This window comes from Xiphophorus maculatus, chromosome 12, assembly GCF_002775205.1.
Source record: "Xiphophorus maculatus strain JP 163 A chromosome 12, X_maculatus-5.0-male, whole genome shotgun sequence".
In the NCBI taxonomy this organism is placed as follows: domain Eukaryota; kingdom Metazoa; phylum Chordata; class Actinopteri; order Cyprinodontiformes; family Poeciliidae; genus Xiphophorus; species Xiphophorus maculatus.
The window spans coordinates 17,582,433-17,605,681 of record NC_036454.1 but is presented as its reverse complement, the minus strand read 5'-3'; the positions used below and the strand labels follow the sequence as shown (position 1 = coordinate 17,605,681).

Below are 23,249 nucleotides of genomic sequence, written 5' to 3'. Positions count from 1 at the left end.
TGCATTTGATCCCTTCAGTGTTTATTGATGAACTAACAACTCAGATGAGTTCAGAAATTGGTTGTCACTTGCCAAACTGTTTTACTCCAGAGCAACCAATATTTATGACGTTGTTGAGGAGCAATCTATGAACCTCGGAGCACAAGCCTGCGGTGAGCCAGTAGTGTGACTGTCCTCAGTGTTGCGAGCTTCACATCATGGTGGACTTTCTTAGGATTTGAACTAAGAAAGAAGCTGCTTTTGAGTTTAAATAGAAGTTGCACCTGCAAAGATGTACAATCGATGCCTTCTGGTGAGTGGCTTTATGCTCAGATGAGAAAAAGAGAGAGAGATTTGCTCCCAAATGGGAAGACGAGAAGAAAGTTCTGAGAACTTAATATGAGGTTTTGAAACGGTGGACACTTCTACTAACAGGCAAGCATGGCGGCGGACGCATTATGCTGTGGGAAAGAACAAAGTGGATGACATAAATAAAGGTGGACGGGCTCCATATTATTCAACTCAACAAGACAGCTGAAACTTAGTTTGTTAGAACAAAAGTTTACAACAAATTCTTCAAACCTTTGCAGTCAGTCCTTGTTTTGAAAATGTCCAGTTTTCCAGAAGTAGTTCAAAAACTCAACATGTGTATTTAATTCAGGCCCACAATGAGGGAAAATACTGCAAATTGTTTACAAGCTCTGCAGGCCTTTTCACAGCTATCAGTTTATACCTCTGCTACAGAAATGACAAACACCAGCTCTGGTTTAATCACCAAAGAAAACTCTGACAGGAGCAAAGTTTTGCACTTTGCTCCTGTCAGAAGCTCATCTCCAGTCACTTAGAGACACGTGATGTTTTTTTTGTTTTTTTTTTCCAGACTGATCCACTGAGTGGAGCTGTCACCAGGCTGTGATTGATGCCAGGCATTGACCGAGAGCCCAACCTCCAGACCCCATCCAGCAGCTAATAGGTCACCCAGAGATGTGATGTTCAGCCTGCATGACCCCCGCGCCTTGTTGATGTATGGTGCTGGATGTTGGGGTGTGGGGGTGTGGGAGTTATGTGTGTGTGTGTGTGTGTGTGTGTGTGTGTGTGTGTGTGTGTGTGTGTGTGTGGGTGTGTGTGTGTGTGTGTGTGTGTGTGGCCTGCTCCTTTACCGTGTATTCCGCGGCGTTATGGGAACACCACGCTTTCACACGCGTTTTGCGCACGACCTGATCCTATTGGATGAGCAGTGCAGGGGATATTAGTGATGTTAGAGAGAGAGGGGGTGGGAGGCGCGGAGCTCCTGTCTCTCCAACGGCAGACGCACAGCGCTCCTGATCGCACTCTAGATGCCTTTACAGCAGACGCACCTCTGTCAACTGTGATGATCGTTCCCCTCCCTCTCTTGTGCAGCGGAAGGCGAGAAGACTCCGAGGTTTAATGCCATTGCAGAACACGTGGAGAGCCTCTGTACTAGTCCCCGCGGCCGTGCGCCTTCCCTCCCCTCCCTCCCCCGCTGCCATGGAGGAGCGCGCAGGCGGTGGTGCAGCGCTGGGGAAAATGAGCGAGAGGTGCAGAGGAGGCAATCAATGATTGCGCGGAGAGCTCCTGCGCGTCTTGGCAAGGTCGGAGCCGAGCGTGGATGAGATTATGTCCGAGTGGAGACAGCAAGGACGGACTTTTCTGCTTCCTCTCCGGGGATGCCCCCTGAAAAAACAAAAAAACAACAACAAGAGTTTCTCCCTCAGAGGCGACGAAGACCCCTTTCCCTCCGTTTGCGCGATCATGCTTGAGCCTGTATTTGTGACAATCTCTTGTCGCTCCCACCTGGGAGATGAAGTTTCCTCGCTTTGGATGATTTGTCGGTTCTGTCGCTCGCTGCCGAGGCTACCTAAGGTGATTTAGAGGCTGCAGCAGCAGCAGCAGCAGCAGCAGCAGCAGCAGCGGGGGATCCAGCTGTGTTTACTGGACGGTACGCATCTGCCGCTGTCGCTGTCCATGGTGCTGAATCCGGGCTCCAGGAATGGTGGAGACGCTGAGTATCGCAGTGATCGGTGCTCCCGGAGTGGGCAAAACTTCTATAATCCGCCAGTTCATCTATAACGATTTCTCGGAGGCGTACACGCCGACCAGGAGCAGATATGTATACAGACCCTCGGTCATTCTGAACGGGAACATGTATGAGTTAAAGGTTTTGGACGTCCCGCCAATCTCCTCCTTCCCAGCAAGTGCCAGTCAGGTAATGTGGCTCACTTTTAGCAGATGTTTAACCCCTAAATGATTCTACTTTCACCTCGCAAAATAGATCATACAATCCATGATTAAATACACAAGCAAACACACATTTATACACAGTATGTCTTTCTTTGTCTCACAAGGACTTCACATTGATTCTCATTCATTTTTCATTCATTTGGGCTGACCTTTACCCTAAATCTAACCATTTCCAGTGTGTTCCTAACCCCTAATCCTAATCTAAACTCAATTTATACCTTAGTCCTAAAGCCAAACCCTAACACAAAAACAGCAGGACTTCTTTTGGGGTCCTGGCTTTGGGCCCCATAAGGAGCAGTTGGTCCCTACAAGGTAGAATTTGTTAGGAAAATAATCCTCAAACTGTATTAAAAACAAGGCGACACACACGCACGCACACACACACACATGCCCACCCACGCCCACAGACACACACACGCACGCACCCCCCCCCCCCCCCACACACACAGACGCCCACAGACACACACACACACATTCCCTTTTTTAAACTCAAATCTTGATTAACTAATCAGCATCTCCTGGCAGCTACAGCCAGATGACAAAATAAGAACCTTATTTATCCCCTTTTCACTATCAGATGCCTTTACTTGTTGCTATGGAGACTGACTTAAAGCCTTGGAGCATCACTTTGTAAACTACACCCCTCATGAGAAAATTATAAATTTTTTAAATCAATCACTAGATTGTCTTTGGTCGATTTCTGCCTACAATACGGCGGCACTCAGAGTCAGGTGCAGTCAGATGAGCTGATGATATGATGTTGCTGCTGCATCTATTTAAACTCTCTGTGAAAAGACAGAGCAGACTGGCCTTTTATCCATGGTCAGGGGTCATCTGCTACCTCTGATTAGTAGAAGACACGTTTGAATGAAGGGATACGTCGAGAGGAGGCTCTCTGTATCTTTCTGCGTTTTGCTTTACTTAGACATTTTAAAAACAACTGAATGTCCTTTAAAGTTTCTCCTTTCAATCACTCAAATGAGTGTATTTAAAATATTGCCTGTCGCAGCTATTTCCAGTGACGTTTTGGTACTTATTTTTTGATTGAAAAAAACCCCAAAACATTAAAATTTCAGAACATAGATTGTGAAGTTTCAATAACTTGAATTAGTTTTACTGGGCATTTAAAAAAAGAAATCCTGAGCACCAATCCTCCAAGTCTTAAATCCCGTCTTTGTGCCGCCGTTCCTCTAGTGTGGAAACACAAAGAGGGAATTTGGAGGAATTTAGACAGCTTAGAGAGAAACCCGCTTTATGTGTCAAAATCAGACTTCAAATAACCATTAAACATTTCTTTGTTATTCTCCATACATACAGTGCTTTGCAAAAGTTTAATACCTCCTGAACATTTTCACTGTCGGTTTTCGTCCACAAACTTTACTTTGTTTCATTAGGATGTTGCTTAAAAAAACAAGCAAGCAAACAAAAAAAAAAAAAGGCGAATAAACATCAAGATAAAAACAAATAAGGTTATGTTTTCCAAAACGGTTTACAAATAAAATCTGAAAAGTGTGTTGTGCATTTGATTTCAACCCACCTGATTCAGTATCTTGTAGTTTGACTTTGACTGGATCACGGTGCCACCAGATTACGTGTTAATAAGCAGTTTTACTGTAGCTGTGGCTGTACGTTTAGGGCCGTTGTCCTGGTAGAAGGTGAACCAAGGCCTAAAACTCAACGTTTCAAGAATCAACCAGATTTCTTCAGTGATTTTCAGAAGCTTAGCTTCATCCTTGTTCCTGTCAACTCTGGCACGACCTGTCTCTACAGAAGAGAAGCGTCACCACGGATTCTACTATGACGCTGCCACCTCCATGTCTCAGAGTGGGCACGGTGAGGTGAAAGAGTTTGATTTAAGTCTCATCTGGCCAGAACGTCTTTGCTATGTCCTCTACCTGACTTGTGGAAAACTACAAATGAAAGTTCTTTGAGCTTTTTTTTCCAGCATTGTCACTCCACCGTTAAGGCCAAATATCCGGAGAGCGCTATTGATCGTTGTACTGTCAACACACTCTGCCACCTTCGCTTCGGTTCTCTGCAGATCCTCCAGAATGACCATGAGCTTCTTGGCTGTGAATTATGCTCTACTTATCAGTGTAGGTGGGTGGCTGTATCTTGCAGTTGTGCAACACTCTTTCCGTTTTCACATGAGGATTTTTAGTGCACTGACAGATATTGAAAGCCTGGAATATTGTTGCATAACCTGATACTGCTTTAAACATCTCCGCTGCTTTACGTCTGAGCCGTCTGATGTGTTCCTCCATGATGCTGTTTGTCCTCCAACAAACCTTTGAGGCCTTCACAGAACAGCTGGATTTAGAGTGAGATTAAATTACACCTGAGTAGATTTAGGTTACAATTTCATTGGTTTGATGTGGATTTTTTTATTTTTTAAGAAGTCTTAGAGGTTAAACATAAATTGGCACCACACCTCCAGCTACTGTAGAGGTGACCTTGCCTAACTTTACACATGGATGTGGACATATCATTAACTCTCTCTAATAGCCAGTCAAGTGTGTCTTAACCTTGCACCAAAGATCACATCCCGTCTGCGTCGTTTGCAGGGTCTGTCCGACTCTTGTCTGCGATGACTTTCATCAGAGAAAATCTCCCAGGTCAGCACACCAACCTGGCAATTACTGCAGCAGAAAATGTCCTCTTTTCTCGCAGCTTCACTGACAGTTCCTGCAAGAAAAGCTGTGGTTATCCAACAGACGAGCAGCTGGCGGCGTGTGGGCTGGCAGAGGGGCCCTGAGCAATCCACCTGTCACAATTACAGCTTTTCTTCCACACCTAATGTTTCATCAAAAGGTGATAAGAGGTCAGATGTCCCCTGTGTGCCACCAACAGGGACATTTTATAACGATTCGTTCTGCTAAATGTTGCCGCTCGGAGAACACGAAGGTGAATGTGAACAGAAAGCAGGAGTAAGACGAGATGAGTCTCTTAGGGTTGAACTGTCCCTAAAGGTTGAGTCGCGTCAACAAGCTTTTGGCGCATCAGTGTTACCGGGTCGCTTTTGAGAACATCAACTGAGGGCTACTGTCACATTTTTGTCAGACAGATCGGTGGGGTTTTATTTGCAGAGGAACGGACCTGGAAAAGTCTGCTCTCTGCTCCTGTTGTGTCCTGCTTGTCCTCACTTTGTTGATGTCCTCTGGTCACAGGCAGAGCACTGACTGGGCAGCAAGTCTGAGTCACTGTGTCTGTCTGCATTGACCCCATCAGCGGAGACACGTAACCCGAATCAGGGGCTGTGGGTATACCGAGCAGCACAAAGAACAGTGATTGAAATTTACTCGCAGCATGTAGCAAATTGAATTAAAGCACCGTTCCCAGTTACAATACTGCAGGGAATAGACCACCGATGGAGGTCTGAGTGGCTGCAGTCAATTAGACATTTTCTAAAGAGCTTAATGGACACCATCAGAGTAACAGTGACCAGGCGAGGAGTAATCTGTCCTCTGAAATTTGTGATGAATAAGCCGAAGGATGCGTTGAGTCAGTACGCCTCCATGCTGATGCAGCCTGGCCGATTTTCATCATCTCAGATTGTTTTTAAAAGGCTACTTGTGACCCAGTTTCCACCAGACTTTCATGCTTGCTATAGTCCCTGATTTCTGTTATTTTACTGAGATCTGTTTGCTTCGCAGAATGCCTGTTTGCTGCTGATAGCTTCCAGAGGACAGCTGTCACAGTGCGGCCATCGGATGTGGTGTCAGATGGATTTAAGCTTGATAGAGCATTCAGCATGATGGGTCTTGTCTTATTCTGTCTCTTATTGTTTTTTTTTTTCTTTCTTTGTGCCATATCTCCATGACTTCCACCCACTGACGATGCTCCCTCTCCTCTCTCTCTCGCTCCTCTCTGGGCAGTTTCTCAGTTATCTCTCTAAATGCTCACTGTGTGAACTGTGCAGAAATTAGAGCATTTTATGTAACACGTTGTGTCGTTTGGACTTTTGTGGAAGCACTTGGAATATGTACCCATCTGTGGAGAGATTCACAAGTTATCTAAAAGCTGAAAGGACGCAAAAGTTTTTTTTTGTTTTTTTTTTACGATAATCTTTGTCTTCTGTTTCGTAACCCTCTGCATGGGAAACAGCTCAGCAAAGTTTTGATATCTATAGTTTCTGCTTTCTTTTGCAAGCTGCCATGCTTCCCACAGACTGAGCAGTGTGACTATGTTTCTACCAGAAAAAGTTTGTTTTCATCCCGGTTTGTCTGTGTTGTGTTTTTGTTGCAGGTGGGTCAGAACTCCATGCAGAGCATTAATCCATCAGCATCTTTCCAGAATTTGCTCTACTTCATATATAAACACACTACCCACAAAAAGATAAGGAGATTCGGCTTTTGAGGGAAACGTTAGGATGACCCTAAAATGTACTATTGTAACTTAATGTCCAACTATTCAAATTTTCAGTACTTTTCACACAACTTGCTGCTCTCATTTGCAATGAATAGTAAAACTGACAACAGGCGTTTGATCCATGAATCAACTAATACATTTCCTGGTTCAATCAGAGCTGGTACTTAAGCAGACCTCCTCATCAAGTTGTTCACGTTTTCACATCATCTCAGATGGAAATAACAACTGAGCTTAGAATGCCACAAAGTGCCGTCAGCCTGTTGTAAGAGAGAGAAACTGGGAGAGTCTCCGAAGTGGACGTCCTTTGGCCACATCCCACACTGATGACTGCTTCCTTGTGTACAGTGCAGCACAGAATGATGAGCGCCCCTCAACTCCTGGCACATTTAAGGGTGAGAGGCGCCCAAGTGTCACGACAGACCATTTGAAACTGATTACATCAGTGTGGTCAGTGTTCTAGATGACCTATAACACCAGGACCAGGCGTCATCTTGCCTGGCCCAGAGAGCAGTTGTGCTGGATGAGGTGTTGGATGTGGTGATGTTACAGTGTGGGCAGGTGTGTCCAGCGAACAGAGGTGTTTTTGTCCAGGGCTGCGTTAGAATGGATGAAGTGGGGAGATGGATGTGGATCCAGATTAGATGGAGAGCATCTGTGAACATTAGTTTTCAAGTCTCAGTCTTGAATAATTTTCACCCTCTGAGAGGTTTTCTTCCCGGATTGTCCTGATTTAGTTCTGTCCATTTTCCCATTAACTCTGACCAGCTTGTTTGTCCTTCTAACACCAGAAAACAACATTTTCCTCTGAACTTTTTTTTTTCCACTCTTTCATGAAGGAAAGTTTTGTGTAGTTCAGGACTAATAGTTGTCCTGGGGACTGTTTCTCCCGTCTGAGCTGTAAATCTCTGCTGCTCCTTCAGAGTCTGGACTCAGTCTGATTGCTTAGGTCAAGGGTCACTTTACACTCCAAAGAGCCATTCATAACCTCAGTCTCTTCTGAGTCCACCTTTGATGCAGTGTGCTGTATGAAATGTTGATATGAGTGGAAAATTATTGGAAAAAAGAACATATTGTATTTTCCAACAGCAAGAAAAATAAGTCTAATATAAGCATTACATTTAGTATCCTTCTGTTGTAGCAATGCAATGTTATTATGCCATCAAAATATCAAAAACTGCTGAAACCTGCGTCTAGTTGGTTCTGTATTATTTTCAAAGTTTCTAAGAGTCATTAAAGAACATCCACAGAGCCACATGTTGCTCTATGAAATGTTATCACAGTGGAAGGAGATGAACTTAAAATACTGACTCATTTAAATGATTTTATTTGTAAAACTTTTTCTTCCACTTCATAATTATGTGTTACATGGTTTCGCTCTATCACATAAAATCCCATACAATCCTTTGCAGTTGTTGGTTGTGGATACTTGTGCAAAGTACTTTGTTATTGTGTTTTTCATATAGCACAAGCCCAGGTACTTTTCTCTTTTTAAAGCATTAAGTAAGTATCAATAAGTTAAAATGAAAATCACATTTACTCCCCTTACAGAGTGTTAATCAAAAAGAGTAGACCTGGATCATTCACTTGTCATTACTCTTAGTTCTAGAGTTTGTAATAGATTTTCATGAAACCTCCAGGGAAACTAAACTAAAACATGTATATGTATATTTTTTCCATCCTTCTGTATCATCCATGTGCTAAAAGAGAAAGACATGCAAATGAATGAGACTGAAGATGATAAGTGGATTACATAAGATTTGGACAAAGCCAGACTGATCCCAGATTTACAATCCTGACAGCAGCTTCATGTGCAAACCAATCCTTTCCAAGATCACTTCAGCTTTCTGTAACACATCATAGTACTCCAAAAAAATATTTTACTCTGTCTCCAAAGAGGCAAAGACACTGAGGAGTGATATATCCTGCCATCTTTAATGATTCTCCAACTGTAGGTCATCATTGATTAATTGAAATTTCACCTGTGGGGCCTGTAATAGATTTTATGTGCTAGTCAGGCGCTGTGGCCTTTTCATGACACGTCTCTAATTGCTCATCAGCCTTTCCCCACCACGATACACCCGGTGCTCCAGCATTATCCGTCACAAACACACATACCATTAACGGCCGCTCTTCTTCTTCGCCCGTCCTGATACTCAGAGATGCAACAGCTTTTGTCTTTGCATGCTGGAGACTGACCAGGGCCCGCTGTTGTCAGGGAGACACGTTCTGTTTGGGTCTTGAGGAGCGAAGGATGAGATGCTCTTTTTCCGCACTGGTTAGAAGGCCGATTGAAGGATGCAGACAGTGGGGCCACACTTTGCTGTCACACTCCGCACTCTCTCATCCCACAAGCATGCTCAACGCTCTCTCGTACGCACATCGGCACACACACACACACACACCCTGATGTTTTGCTTTATGCTCATCAGCGGTATACATGCTCCAGCACTTGGTTTTTGTTTATTTGCTCTGTTTCTTGCTTGGCTCTGCAGACGTAGTGTTGCTCTCAAGCTCCACCTCCGCATTTAAAACCAGGATTTGGATGACAAAGAGATACGAGATGAGAACACAAGCTGCTATTTTTAGGCCACGAGATGTGAGGCTGCAACTGAAAGCGGCCGCCGTGTGCATCTCATATCTTCAGCTGCCTCAATTAGGATTGAGCTGTGATGAAATGCGTTGCTAAGGGCAGAAAATATGCATTGTTTACCTGAGAAACACAACAAAATGGGGATTGAAATAGCTTTGGATTCTATTAAAGTTACACTGGGACTTCGATATTTGCAACCTCAGAGCCGACGTGAGGTTGCATGAGGCCAAAAGCAGAAATACATTTTTGTTCAGCAACACCGTGTCCCCCATTGCTGCTCCAGTTTGTGGTGATTCTCACATTTAACACAACTTATTTTACAGGTGACTAATGAGGCAATAAAGGATTATATTGATTGAACAACAGGTTATTTTGATCCTACTAATTTTAAACTTTCTGTTACAGCTTTTTGCTCTTCTGCCCACTTCTGCTGTTCTTGCTGGTTTCCAAAATTTAGCCAAACAATCCCTTAGGTTAGCCACAAGAGCATCTGTCTCAAATAATTTAGCTGCTACTTTTAAAAGGCATTAGCAGCCACAACTCAATCAGTTTCATATGTTAGCAAAAGTCAAATTAGCCTCATGACATGTCAATAAAGTGAAATCATCTGAAGAAGAGTTTTTGACCTTTCCAAAGCATTAAACAAAGCACTCAAAAAGTGAAAATAATTATATTCTGTTTGGATTCTAATTTATTGAAATAATCAACATCTACCAGTTTGCAAAAGATTATAGAGGGAATAATCACTTCTAATATTAAGTAATTGAGGCTGACTTACCTAATAGTTATCTTCTATTTGCTAAATCGTCCAGGAAATAGTTTTTTTATGGTCCTGTTCAGATTTCTAAAACATAAATTAAGGAAAAAAAATGTTTTGGACGAATATTTTAGAGTAAAAAAAAAAACAGAATTAACTTTGGCCAAAAGAACAGTAAAGGTACTGTAGTGTGTGGTTTGGAAAGACAGATAGTCCCTTCAGCTCCAGTAGGGCTCTCTCAGCAGGTGGCAAAGTCTTTCGGGATCTCCAGATGTGTTTTACAGCGACACGTTAAAAGACAGTCACTGACAGATGCTGAGCATGTTGGCCCTGTGGAGAGAAACAACACTCTTTGCAGGAACATAACAATAATAATAGCTGGACTTGTTGTGGGCCACACAGTAGAAGAGTTGTTAGAACTTTTGCTTTGCAACAAAAAAGTTCTGGGTTTGACTTCTGGCCTGTGGCTTTTCTGCATGAAGTCTGCATCTTCTCCTTGTGCCTGCATGGGTTCTCTCTGGGTACTCTGGCTTCCTCCCACATTCCAAAAATTGTGAATATTAACTTGGTCTCTAAATTGTCCCAGGTGTGTGTGTGTTTGCATGGTTATTTGCTTTGTGTGTGTCTGTGTTGCCCCGGAGACGTGTCCAGGGTGTACCCTGCCTCTCCTGATGACCGCTGAAGATAGACACCACTTCCCCGTAACCCTACAAGGATACAAAGCTTAGACAATGAATGGACTTAGCGTAGCGTATGATGCAAAACAAACATCTATCACAACCACAGCACCAACATTTGGCTTGGTTGGTGCTGGTTTCATGTTTATATGGAAGGTTTGTTCTGAGAGTTCAGCTGTCTCACTGGAACTGGGTCACTGTTTTTCATTTGTGTTTCATTACTGTATCTCTGGTCATTGTTGAGGTGTTTTTTGCCGTTAGGTTTCCCATCAACACGTATTTGTCCTAAAGCCCTGTGTATCACTTTGTGTTTACTAGTCAGTATTTCACCAACTCCCCATAATCATACTCCACATACAGTTTCAGTACATACAGTTAACTGGACATGCCTAATGTCCACTAATCAACTACTGAGCAATTCATCCCTAAAAGAACACAAATACATATTTTATTTAGAAAAACAAGGTAAGAACAATGTTGTATTTCTGCTGAACTACTCAAATGGGCAGGAGAGCAATGACTATCCAAATATTATCCATCTATAGACTGTTCATTCAACTTTTGAGAGTCTTCTGTCTGAGAGTCGTGTACAGAAGTTTTGTCCCCAGCAGGAACTTTACTGAGCACGTATTCTGCATCATAAAATGGAAAAGATTATGTCACCATGGGAACATTAAACTGACTATCTAAGTACGTTTCCCCTCTGACATCAGAACAAAAAAAGAAATATATAATATTTAATATTCTTCTTCAGAATCCGCCCTGGAAAAAAAAAATCTATTACCTGTTAAACCATCTACAGTGAATTGCAGTAGAATATTTTACCAACTCAGACACAAGCAACTGAATATTTTTAAATTAGCTACAAATGTGTTTTTTAACAAAGCTTGACAAATATTTAGGTTTTTCTTAGTAGTCATGGAACTGATCTATTTGTTGTGTGACCTCATGCTCTTTTAGGGTCCCAAGGTCAGCAGGGGGGGCAGATGGCAGCAGTAATATCTGCCTCTACCCTGAGTCACTTCTTAATGGTGCTAAATGTCTTGGAAAGAGAAATCGTCATATTTACACCTGTTTTCTCACCGTCCTCTTCCCCGTTTTGCCTGCAGTACTTCCGTACGTCTCTCCTCCACGTCTCATCAGCCTCATTACCATCCCACTCATGTGAGACTGTTTCTTCCTGTTGACACGGACCCATAAATAACTTCTTCCAGGCCCAATGAAGGCAAATTCATTCTCACCAGCATGCTGACATTATCAGTAACATCACCACGCTGATCATCGCCTTTTTCCCTTATCTTACGCTGTCATAAATTATCAGCTGCATGCGTGGGAGGAGCAGCATGCTGGCATGAAAAAGACATTTTTGTGTGTGATTAAATTTCTCCGTTTTAAATTCAAGTTCTGGTGGAAAGGAGCAAAACTACAGAGAGCAGCATCAATCAACATCAAATCAATTTGTGTTTTAGTGTCACACATGTTGGTCTTATCAGCTTATCATTTATAGCATGTCAGACAGTCTGCATTTTGATATTTTGATATATGCTATTGAAAGCCAATATTATACAACAAAAGAAGGTTGAATAATCTGAGATGAATTAAAGTGTATCATCCAGCAACCACTAAACACATTTAATCTGAGCAGCTTTCAAAATCAAGGCAGTATTTCAGCAGAGACTGTGATTATGAATGGATTATAATCTCTCTCCTCTCGCCGTTCTCTTTCAAAGACCTACACTTTATATATTGCTTCCAGATTTATTGCCACACCTGTTAAAAATGTGTCTCATTGCGGCATTAGAAATAAATCCCAATGTAAATGTAAAAGGATTCCTCCACCTCTGTGTTAGAGAACTGCAGCAAAAAGCGGCATCACCAAGTCATCAGGTTCCTCTTACATGTTAGAAAAAACAAACGTGTAGTTTGCCAAATTAGAGATGGAGAAACTTAGAGGAAACTTTCAGTGATGAACGCTCAAACAAAGTGAATGCTGCTTATGAGAAAAAAGCGTTTCATGCCCACTGTTAGATACAGTGGATGATTTGTGATGCTGCAGGTCAGACAATGGGAACCTTGCTTACTCATTGAAAATGCCTGGAGATTTTAAATCATCTGTATGCCTCCTCTACAAATCTCATCATCTAAATTGGTCAGTATTTTGTCTTTTAACAGGAAAATGATGACATCCAAAACATTTCTTCCTTGCCCATCTCGGCCCCTGGACTTAAATCCTGTAGAAAACGTTTACAACAAGCTGAAGAGTTTTTATATGCGGGGAGAGATTTCACAAAGAGGAAAGGTCAAAGACCCCCCCTCTGAATGATCCAACGTAGTGAATTGTTACAGGAGAAGACTAAGTGCTGCCATACTGGAAAACAAAGGTTGCACAAGATCTTAACAGCAGTGGTGCCAACAATTTTAACAATTGAGATTTGAAAAAAATAAAAATAAAATCTTGGAGTATTTATTCCTCTGAAAAAAATTTATTCTACTTTAAAATTGGATTTTGATGCATTTTCAGATGGTTTTACTGCAATAAAAAAAATCATTGCAGTAAGGTGTTTTAAACAAATAATTTGCTTTATTGTTTAAAAGTAGTTATTTGTGAAATTCTATTTGCCAGTGTTGTTGGAAATCATTATTAAAATGTTTGTCAATGAAACATCCAAAAGTCCAAACCAGGACAAGGTCCTCTCTCTCTCTCACAAGCAATACTTTTCCCTGTAGCCATCCCAGAAAGTTGCCTCTCTGTTTATTTGTCGAAAGGATTAGAAAAACATGCAAAGTATTGCCACAGAGCAAGTAGAAGTAACTTTTTCTTACCAATCAGTTACCTTTCAAAACACGTAGAAAGACGTGAAAGTTTTTATACACCAAGAATAAGTTGATCAAAGCTTCCCTGCTGTGTCTCTTCACACCAAACTGTTCTGGGTAAAAATAGTACCACTTGCTAAGACTTTGTTGTTTAAAACAACTTTGTTGTTATGACATGCTGAGTCAGTTTTGCTTCACTGTCTCTCACAGATCGACTATTAGGAGGAAAACCTAGATCCAGATCTGCCAAAGATGTGAGACAGACCAACATTCCCAACACTTCCAGTGCTTCCAATTTTTTCTGAATTAATTCTTCAGTTTAATTTAAGAGCAATGTGCAGTATTAAGAAGATATAATTTTTCGAGAGCGTAACAATGCAGACCAGTAATAAAATCATAATAAGATCATCAGTCTTTCAAGGAACACATTTTTCCATTAGCAATACATTTAGTGCATGGAAAAGGCTCAGAAGCAAACGTTCTCCTGTGTTTCTGAACAATTTTGTTGAGCTGCAATGTAAATAACAAGATTGAACCTTACATAGAATATAATCGTGAGTAAAATATTATGAAATTGGTGTTGAAAACAGAAAACTAAAGCACTTACTCAGTGATGAAATCCATTCGCCCATTTTCTGTGCTTGCTTCATGCTTGCAGCAGGTTCACAGGACAGCTGGTGCCTGTTTCCAGCGGTCACTGGGGGGAGATGGGGTTCACTCTGCACAAGCCGGCTGTAAATCCCAGGGCAACATAGAGACACTCCAGGGCAAACAACCACGCATTCAGAACGTCATTTCTAAATGCATTTTTAGAGGCCAGTTAACCTAACATGCATGTCATTGGTCGGTGGAAGGAAACTGGGCAGACCTGTGCTTTCACAGAGGGAACAGGCACAGAAAGGCTGAGATTTGAACCCCCCAATCAGATTACTGCCAACAGTGCTGCTAACCACGGCACCACCATGCTGACTGATGAAATCCTAAAGCTCCTTTCCAGTAATTGTATTAGAGTAGCTGAAATGATTGTTTCCTGTACGGTTCCCACTGCATCCACAGCATGGTAAGCTAAATTAAACATAGATGAGTTTCATCTGAGCCCACGGCAGTCTCAGAAAGCCAAGCCGCTATTAAAGCAGAGCTGGTGGTGACTCTCTGTCTTGTTCATCCCTTGATCATTCTGCCTTTTTCATCTTTTCAGCATTCTCTCAGGCTTCTCCTTGTTTTTATTTTTATTTCTTTTATTTTCAGCATTTGTTTTTTTTTTTTTTTCCTCCAGAAGATCCCTTTCCCCTCTCCTTCAAGTTTCTGGCTCCCTCTTTTATCAGATCAAATATTTATGAATTCATTGCCTGCCGGTTGAGGCTGTTGGCGTGGTTTAACACAACACTTATGAGAGTTTGAGGAAACGCACCATGAACAGAAGTGAGGAGGATCACAATGTTTTTATTGTAATGTGCTTTTAATTATCAAACAAGACATTGTTCTTTACAAAGCTGAATGTGCCATGGGCAACAGATTCTGATATGGCAGTGAAAACAGTAAAACTGTTGCTTTTTCTTCCCTTGACTGACTCAGAGTGATTAGTTCTGTCTAACATAGGTCATCGTCCTTGAATGTGTGTAGCTAGGAAACCAAGCGGCGTTTTCTTCTCGGTGATCACCAAATGACTTTACACGAAGTAGGCAAAGCTCGGGGAGTCGCGTCAGATTCAGGAATTCATTCACTGCTCACCTTCCCTGCAGCAGAGGCACGCAAAATGTGATAAAGAGCCAAAGAGCCTTTAGAATATAACAGGAACACGCAGCACATGCTCTTCAGTTAGCTGCCCACTGTAATCACTGGTGTGCTAGCATGTGAACCGCATTTTCTGAGAGGTGCTGCAACAACAATAATGCACGGCTTTTACAATGCAAACAGAGAAACTTTCTGAGCCATTTCAACATTTTTCAGACTAATCCCAAAGAATCTTCAAACCACATAAATCAGCGATCTACCGGAAGTTACTTAAAGTAGTTTGAAGTAGGAGGGAAATTAATGTCTGGTTGAAAACTAACAAAGCACATTGTCAGAAACACTCCACATGCGTGGTGAGACATAGTGGTGGCAGAATCATGCAGTGGGGATGCGTTACAGTGCAGAGGCTGTTTGTTTGTTGTGTAAATCCCACTTGCTCAATAAAGTTTATTGTGAGGAGAGGACAAGGAACCATTACGTAAGTAGACTTCAAAATAAGAGCATAAATATAAACGTCCAAGTTAAAATGACTTAGCCTAAGTCAATAACCAAAACGTCAACATAGATATTGAACGTCAGTCGACACAACCAAGTCAATTAGCACTTCAGAATTTATCCAGAAAATTAATTTAGGGGACGCTAGGTGTGCTAGGGGCTTTCAAAGCTAGCAAAAACCCTAGAAGTAAAATTAGCTCTGTTATTAGCGCACTAGCGAATTACTAGAAGTGAGCCTACCACTAGCTAAAACTGTGAGGATTTGGTTTTCTCTGTGTTAATTTAGTTCCTTGTTGTCCCGTCTTCCCTTTGATTGTCCACAGTTGTCCCTTGTTTCCCCTGATTATCTTCCTTGTGTGTTTAATCCCACCTGTATCTGTGTATCCCTGTCGGGTCCTAGTCATTTGCTTGTTGTGTCATTAGTCGTGTACCTTCCCAGTGCTAACAGTGTGTTTGAGTTCTTAGCCTCATCATTCACCTGTGCTACCTGGATTTCTGTTCACCTTCCTGCTCATCATTAAAATAACCATTTCTCACAATAACCTGGGTCCACCGCCTCTATCCTCACCACCACCAATACAACCAATTCATGACAAAGACAAATCTAAAACAAAGAAACAGCATCAACTGACTGACAAAATTACAGTATGTGTGTATTTTTTTATTGTAATATATAAAACTTTAAAATTTAAGCTGTTTTTTTCTTAAGTCAATTTTGGGCATATTTTTGTGTTTTTCTCTGTCATTCAGGAATGGCTGGATCTGCGCTGCAGAGGCGTCCGCAACGCCAACGCTTACATCCTGGTGTACGACATCTGTTGTGTGGAGAGCTTTGAATACGTGAAAATGATCAGACAGCAGATAGTGGAGAACAGGTACACTCGCACGTTTCCCCTCATCATGATCTACAACCTTTTCACTTCATTGCTCATGTCTTAAATAAAGCTGCCTCATCTCTCAATTAAGCACCAGCAACAAAGCTTTTTAGTGTAACAGTTGCAACAGATATACGTTTACTCTTTCTGTGGTGGTATCTTTTAATTTAGCGCCATCCTCCTTGAAATCTGAGCGACTTTGTTTTGACATTTGATGCAGCGCTTCTTCACGAGCGTTGTCTAAGGCAGCACCAGCAGTTTGAAGATTATGTGGGGGATATTTCTGCTTTTATTTGACATGAAGGGAACAACGGGTGAAAACAAGGGTGATAAAATACAGATCCAAAGTCTCCTGAACGGCTTTGTGTCAACATACATGAGGCTAAAGGGCTGAACATCAAGGATCAGAAGAAAACCTGCTTTGTTATTCACAACACTGGCACACTTGAATATATTTCCATATAGAGAGGGACTTCATTTGTTTGCTGTGTAGTACATGACCAAGCTGCCACCACAAAGTCCATCCTCCCCTCCATGTTTATGGTCAGAGACAGAAACCCATTATAGGGAACGTGCAGGGTGTATGCAAGAGGAATCCCAAGCAGGAGAGGCGTGTTTTCACAGGACGCAGATCCCATGTCAGAATGAAAGAGACTCACCAAGCGCCAGGCGGGGACCAACCCAGTGTGGAGTTCATGAATAATGGAGGTATCGAGGGTTTCTCTCTCTGTAGCTCCAAAAGAACAAAATGTTGGGTTGAAATGATCTGGCTCTACAAAAATCTGCTAAAAACCAGAGTAACACAGAATTTCCTCTTTTATTTCTGCAGCCCTCTAGCATGAAGCCTTCCTTTAGTTCACTGAAGCTTCTGATGGCGCCAGGTCCCTTCCCACATGGTTTTCATAAGAAGACATGAATCCAAACACTTTCACGTAGATTGTTTCTCTCCCTCTGAGAAATCAATGATTTGTGAGATGATTTTTAGTTTACGTGAGATTACTGAGCACTGCCTCAGGGCTTGAAAAATGAACTGTGCATCTGTCTCTTTTTATGTAATTGTAACAACTCCATCAAGCTATTGGTCTGTGAAAGCAGGTGTGGAAATATGCACTAACATGCGAATCATTGTCAGAGATTTTCACCCAATTCGGGACAAAAAGATCTTTATTCATTAATAGAAGAAAAGATCAGTTAATAATTCAGCAGTTTTTGCAAGATTTTACCTCTGCATAATCTTTGCAGTCATTTTAGCAGAAGATTTATTATCTGATTTAAAAGCTTGCAGAGGATTTCACTTCACTAATGCTCCAAATCCATTTGTTAACTTGAATGAAGTGTACAGCTCCAGCTTAAGCAATGCAAAAGAATTTTATTGCATTGAAATACAATTTGTTCTAAGTAATCTCTATTTTTATTATTTGACTGACTCAACGGATCCCTAAGCCAGCAATAAGAATCTAGTAATAATGTTTTGACCTGAGAGCCTACAACAGAGCTTTTGGGTTGTGCTGCAGGACTCAGATTTATAAAATCCAGCTTTGGTCGGACATTTACATACAGTAATCTTCAGCATGAAATTACCTTGTTAGTCTTGTTTGTTTTTGTGCGAAACATTGATCCAAATCTGAAGATTGGGAAAAATCTTACAAGTATTTGCCTTTTGTGCTGCTGGATTGTAGCCAGGTTACAAGAGCTTAAAAATGTAAACAGATTGAACAGGGCCAGGAGTAAAATAAACAGGCATATTACTGAAAAGTGAAACAGAAAAACATTGAAAAGTGAAAGAAAGACAATTTAGATCAAATAATTGAACGTTTTCACATCTGGGAGTTCCAGCAAGACAAAGTTCCCAAAAGAAAACCACAATATTTTAGATTATGCTTAAACACCAGGTCTGTGCTTGAAGACAAAAGTGCTCAAATTAATCGCCAGTTTATGCAAGGACTTTGCACATGGCATTGAAATCTGTCTGCAACGTGATAAAATATATTAAAACCTCTAAATGTTGTTCTTAAAGTTCATAGAAGCTCTATGTTGGATAATCATTTTACACTAAAGCAATTATCTTAAATCAGTGGTTCCCAAAGTGTGGGGCGCGCCCCCTAGGGTGGGTGCAGTGCCATTGTAGGAGGGACGGGAAGCAGTATGGATGAATGAAAAAAAAATTTACACGAAAGTGTTTCACTTTAAAGATGGTTTATAGTGTATTTTGTTGCAACCTGAAGTTTGAAATAAGCTTTAGTGGAGTTTGAAAACAAAATATGCATATAGGTTTATGTCTGGTTGAATGATGTGTGTGCCCAGTTGATTTTGTTTTCTTTTTGGGGGGAATTTTATTGTAATCCATAGGGGGGCCCAGAAAATCTTTGGGAACCACCCCCATGCTGAATATGAGTCAATTCAAACGTCTGACTGCAACTGTATCTTAAGGCCCAAATGTATGCCCTTGCTTGCCATATGTTTTCATATCCAGTAATACCATAAGGGGCCTACTGCAGAGGGAGGCCCCTTGAGTCAGTGTGTGCTCTAATTTTCCACCCCCATACACCTCAGAAGATGGGCACACGCACACTCACTACACAGTGACAACAGGTTTGACAAACACCAAGCTGATAGCTGTGCCTTTTGAAACCAACCCCTCCTTTTTTCCCACTTCACATTCTCCTTCAGGGAAGGCAGCAGCAGCGAGGTGCCAATCCTAGTGGTGGGTAACAAGCGGGATCTGCAGAGGCAGCGCTTCATGCCCCGCAGGGCCGTGTCAGTCCTGGTGAAGAAGACGTGGAAGTGTGGCTACGTGGAGTGCTCTGCCAAGTTTAACTGGCATGTGGTCCTGCTCTTCAAGGAGCTGCTGGGCATCGCCGTGGCACGGGGCATGCGCCAGAACCATACTTCCACCCGTCTGCAGGGGGCGCTACAGAGGAATCGGTGCACAGTCATGTGACCCCTAGAGCTTCCTCCACCCCTTCTCATGTCTGTGGTGTAGCAGACCCTGGAGAAAAGTACTCTTTATCGTAATGGCTGGAAAAATACCCCGTGGCCTCCTGCTTAACTGAGCTGATTTTTCATGAGGTTTATTTGACTCTGCGCTGTAACAGACTCTGAAATTCCACACATGCTCATCTAACCACTTCCTAGTCTAATCCTGTGTAGAAAGGAGGAAGCCGATAGAAGCAACAGCAACTTGAGATCCAACAGAGTTATGTTTCCACACATCAGCCTGAAGGCTAAACATTTCAGGCCGGGTCTCCGAATGTAACACGACTCATACATCAGGTCTGTAACTGGGCCGGACAGCATGAAAGCTGTGTTTGTAAGACTCAAAACCAGAGAGGCAGCAATATTATTGAGTCTTCCTTTTGGATTTGTCATATTCAGGATGGTGAAAAGGCACAACTACAGATATGACGCATTAGGATTTACTTTGAGATACAAGGCCAATAATCCACAATAGAAGAAGACAAAGATAAAGAAAAAACAAAGGTGCACGTCACTGAAAATGATCAATAAGATTATTGGTTTCGGTGATTTAATTCAAGAAGGAAAACTCATCTATCACAAAGATTCATTACACAAAGACTGATATATTTCAAGCATCTATTTTCTTCAAATTGGAGGATTATGGATCCCTGTTAATGGAAACACACAATTTAGTTTTTAAGAAAGTTTGAATATTACCGGTACACAAGACTGATTGAAAAGATTTTTAATGCAGATATGTCAATCTAACGAAAAATATGCCCTATATTATATAGTACAGGCATTCAGTGCTTAGTTGGGGTTCTTTGTGCATAAATTACAGTATAAATGTCACACGGCATCAAGGTTACCAGCATGTGGTTCTGCTAAGGTGTTGAGAAAGTCCATGTTGCTTTAATAGTAACCTTTAGCTTGTCTGCATTGCTGGTTCTTGTGTCTCTTACCTTTTTGTCAACAATACTCAGAAGTTTTTCTTTGGGGTTTAGGTCGGTCACATTTTAATTATTTAAGCAGGTATTTGTACTTTCAGCAGTGATACCAATGGCAAATCCTACGGAAAAATGAAATTATCTCCATAAAGCATGTCAGAATAGGACATTATGACTTTGACTTTGGATTTAAGTAAACACAGTGGACCAACCCCAGCAGATGACATGGCACCCCATAATGATAACTGCCTCTGGGAACTTCACACTGAATTTCAAGCATCTTGGATTCTTTGCCTCTCAACTCTTCCTCCAGAATCTGGAACCTAAATTTTTGAATGAATTTCAAAATCTACCTTCATCTAAACAGAGGACTTTGGATCAGTGAGCAACAGTCTAGTCCTCTTTCTACTCGGACTAGACAGGATGCTTCTGTCAGGAGTGGGCTTATATGTTTTTCTTCTTTTGGACACGTGATACAAGAGTCTTAGTTCACATACTGAATATTTGCATATATGACTGGAGATTCTTGAGGTATTAATTTCAACTGCCGTCTACATCTTGTGAATCTTTCCTGAACTCTTGAATGGGCTTCACTTTACAACCTTCTCAAGACTGTGGAGAATTTATCTGTTCTCCACGCTAAGTTCTTGATGTACGAGGTTGAAGAAGAGTCAGTGAGTTGAATTCATGAATTCCATTTATTAATACCAAAATATAGCTGGTCCATTTTTCATGCTACCTTTAGGAGTTAGCAGGACAAAATGGCAACAAGTAACAGTTGGTAACTTCCTTTGTTAGCCTCCGTTAGCCGGCGTTCCCTAGTGTGTCATATCCTCTTCCTTTAACTTTGAAGGCGTTTCCTAACATGTCATTTCCTTTAGCCTTAGCTTTGCAGCTAGTTAAAAGAGACAGAAGAAAAACACAGAATTACTTATTCTCAACAGTTGAAAGATATTTCTTTGGCTTGTGCACCATTCTCAGACACGCTTTTTCTTTACACTCAACTTTCCATTAAATGCTTGGGTGCAGCGTTCTACGAACAGCCAACCTTTGCGGCTTACTTTCCAGTTACTGTTTGTTGAACAACAATCATGACCACACCAAAACATTTCTGTATTAGAAAATAAATTTTTATTGCTGTTTAGTTTAACTCATTTTTTGAGAAGCAAAAGTTTAGATTTCTATTTGATGTAAACTATAATCATCTAAATTGACCAAACTAAATGCTTGAAATATATCATACGGAATGTAGTGAATCTATGTAATGTACAAATTCCACTGCTTTAATTGAATTGCTGCAGTAAATTAAATCTTCTAGAAAGGTTTTCTTAAAATGTACATAGATATGATTAGATGGTATTTTATTTTAGGTCTGATGAATTAGCCTGCAATAGACATTCTTTCCCTGACTCTGATACAGATTAGGGTAAAGGTTGTTCGTCCCCACCAAGGGTGTTTTAAGGTTGTCTTGCAGCTGAAAATACTGCAGTCCCTTATTATGACAAACTGTGCGGCTTTACACTACTGTCTGCCCTCACTCAGACTCTGCTTCTGCAGAGTATATTGAAACTAGGGACATGCAGGAGCATAAAATAAGAACCTGTGCTAGCATTGTGTATGTGTGTGTGCTTAATGTACTTTAATTGTGGGCCCTGACAGATTTGTGGGGACCAAAATTCTGGACCTCAGTGGACGTTGGCATCCCCATGATGGTAGGTGTTAAAGTGTATGCAGGTATCTATGTGTGAAGGAGAGGGCAAGCCAAGGCAAAGGGAGGCGGTTTGATAACTGACTTTCAGGCAGGTAAAGGACAAACACAGCAAGATAGGGAAACAGATGCTGATGCTTTGGATTTGAATGGAGCAATAAACCCCTGCAGCGATGCCCTAAATCGACTACACACCAATATATCATATTGAAAATGCCTCTTGCAGTCGCTGTAATCCGTGTGCAATGCACTCTTGCATCCTATAAAAGTGCATAAACACAGCTCAGTGGCTTCTACATGTACCATCCAGGATGCAAATGGATCATTACTAAAGCTTTAACATCACTATTGGAATAGCGTCAAAAAGGCAATGTTGTGAGCAACTCTTATTTCCTTTGACTAGATCAAGGTAGGTACTTTGAGAACACAACCGACCAATTTGTATATAAGAAAAGCTCCAGAGGGATCATCTTGCATGCTATTGTTGGTAAAAATCCAACAGGTCAGGGTTTAATTGCACTGATGTGAAAATGTGATCTTGTGTTTAATTATTTTTTTTGTACTACATGGTTTCCTGGCTCCACAGTGAGCAGCTGAGTGTATGAATGTTGTCATTTTCAAAGGCATGTGAGAGCACAAGCTCATGATTTCCTCCAAATGTAGTGCTAATCCTTCAGTGGGGCCAGATGGTTGCATTTTTTGTAGTAGTACAAAAAACTGAGAGAAATATGTAGCAGAGTAATGAGAAAGCAACTGTGTGTAGCATGAGTTCCCATCAGTTTGTGTGTGTGTGTGTGTTTCAGAATTAAAAGGGCTACTGTTTGTTTCGGTTTTTTCAATCTGAAACCTTGTCTTTATTTTTAAGGTGTTGGTACTCTGAGTATTTTGTTTTTCTTTTTTGACATATGATGAATAAATAAATGCATTTGAGAATGGCAATCTTGTTTGGATTACTTCTCAATCATTTACAATGATCATGACAAATTAAGCATAATTATGACAACAATGCCATCTTGTGGTAAAGCAATGCTATCTGGAGCCAGAGAGAAGGGAGACAACAAATATCTGATGAAAACGTGCCTTGC

The 23,249-nt window shown here is 41.4% G+C and overlaps 1 protein-coding gene across 1 annotated transcript; it reads left to right on the top strand.

The window, feature by feature from the left end:
- Positions 1–1,208: 1,208 nt before the first annotated feature.
- Positions 1,209–23,249, top strand: rasl10a (RAS like family 10 member A). Its single transcript, XM_005794987.2, has 3 exons — positions 1,209–2,206; positions 16,427–16,551; positions 19,222–23,249. Exons 1-3 carry the CDS (start codon positions 1,991–1,993, stop codon positions 19,490–19,492), a joined length of 612 nt encoding a protein of 203 aa, XP_005795044.1. The 5' UTR covers positions 1,209–1,990; the 3' UTR covers positions 19,493–23,249.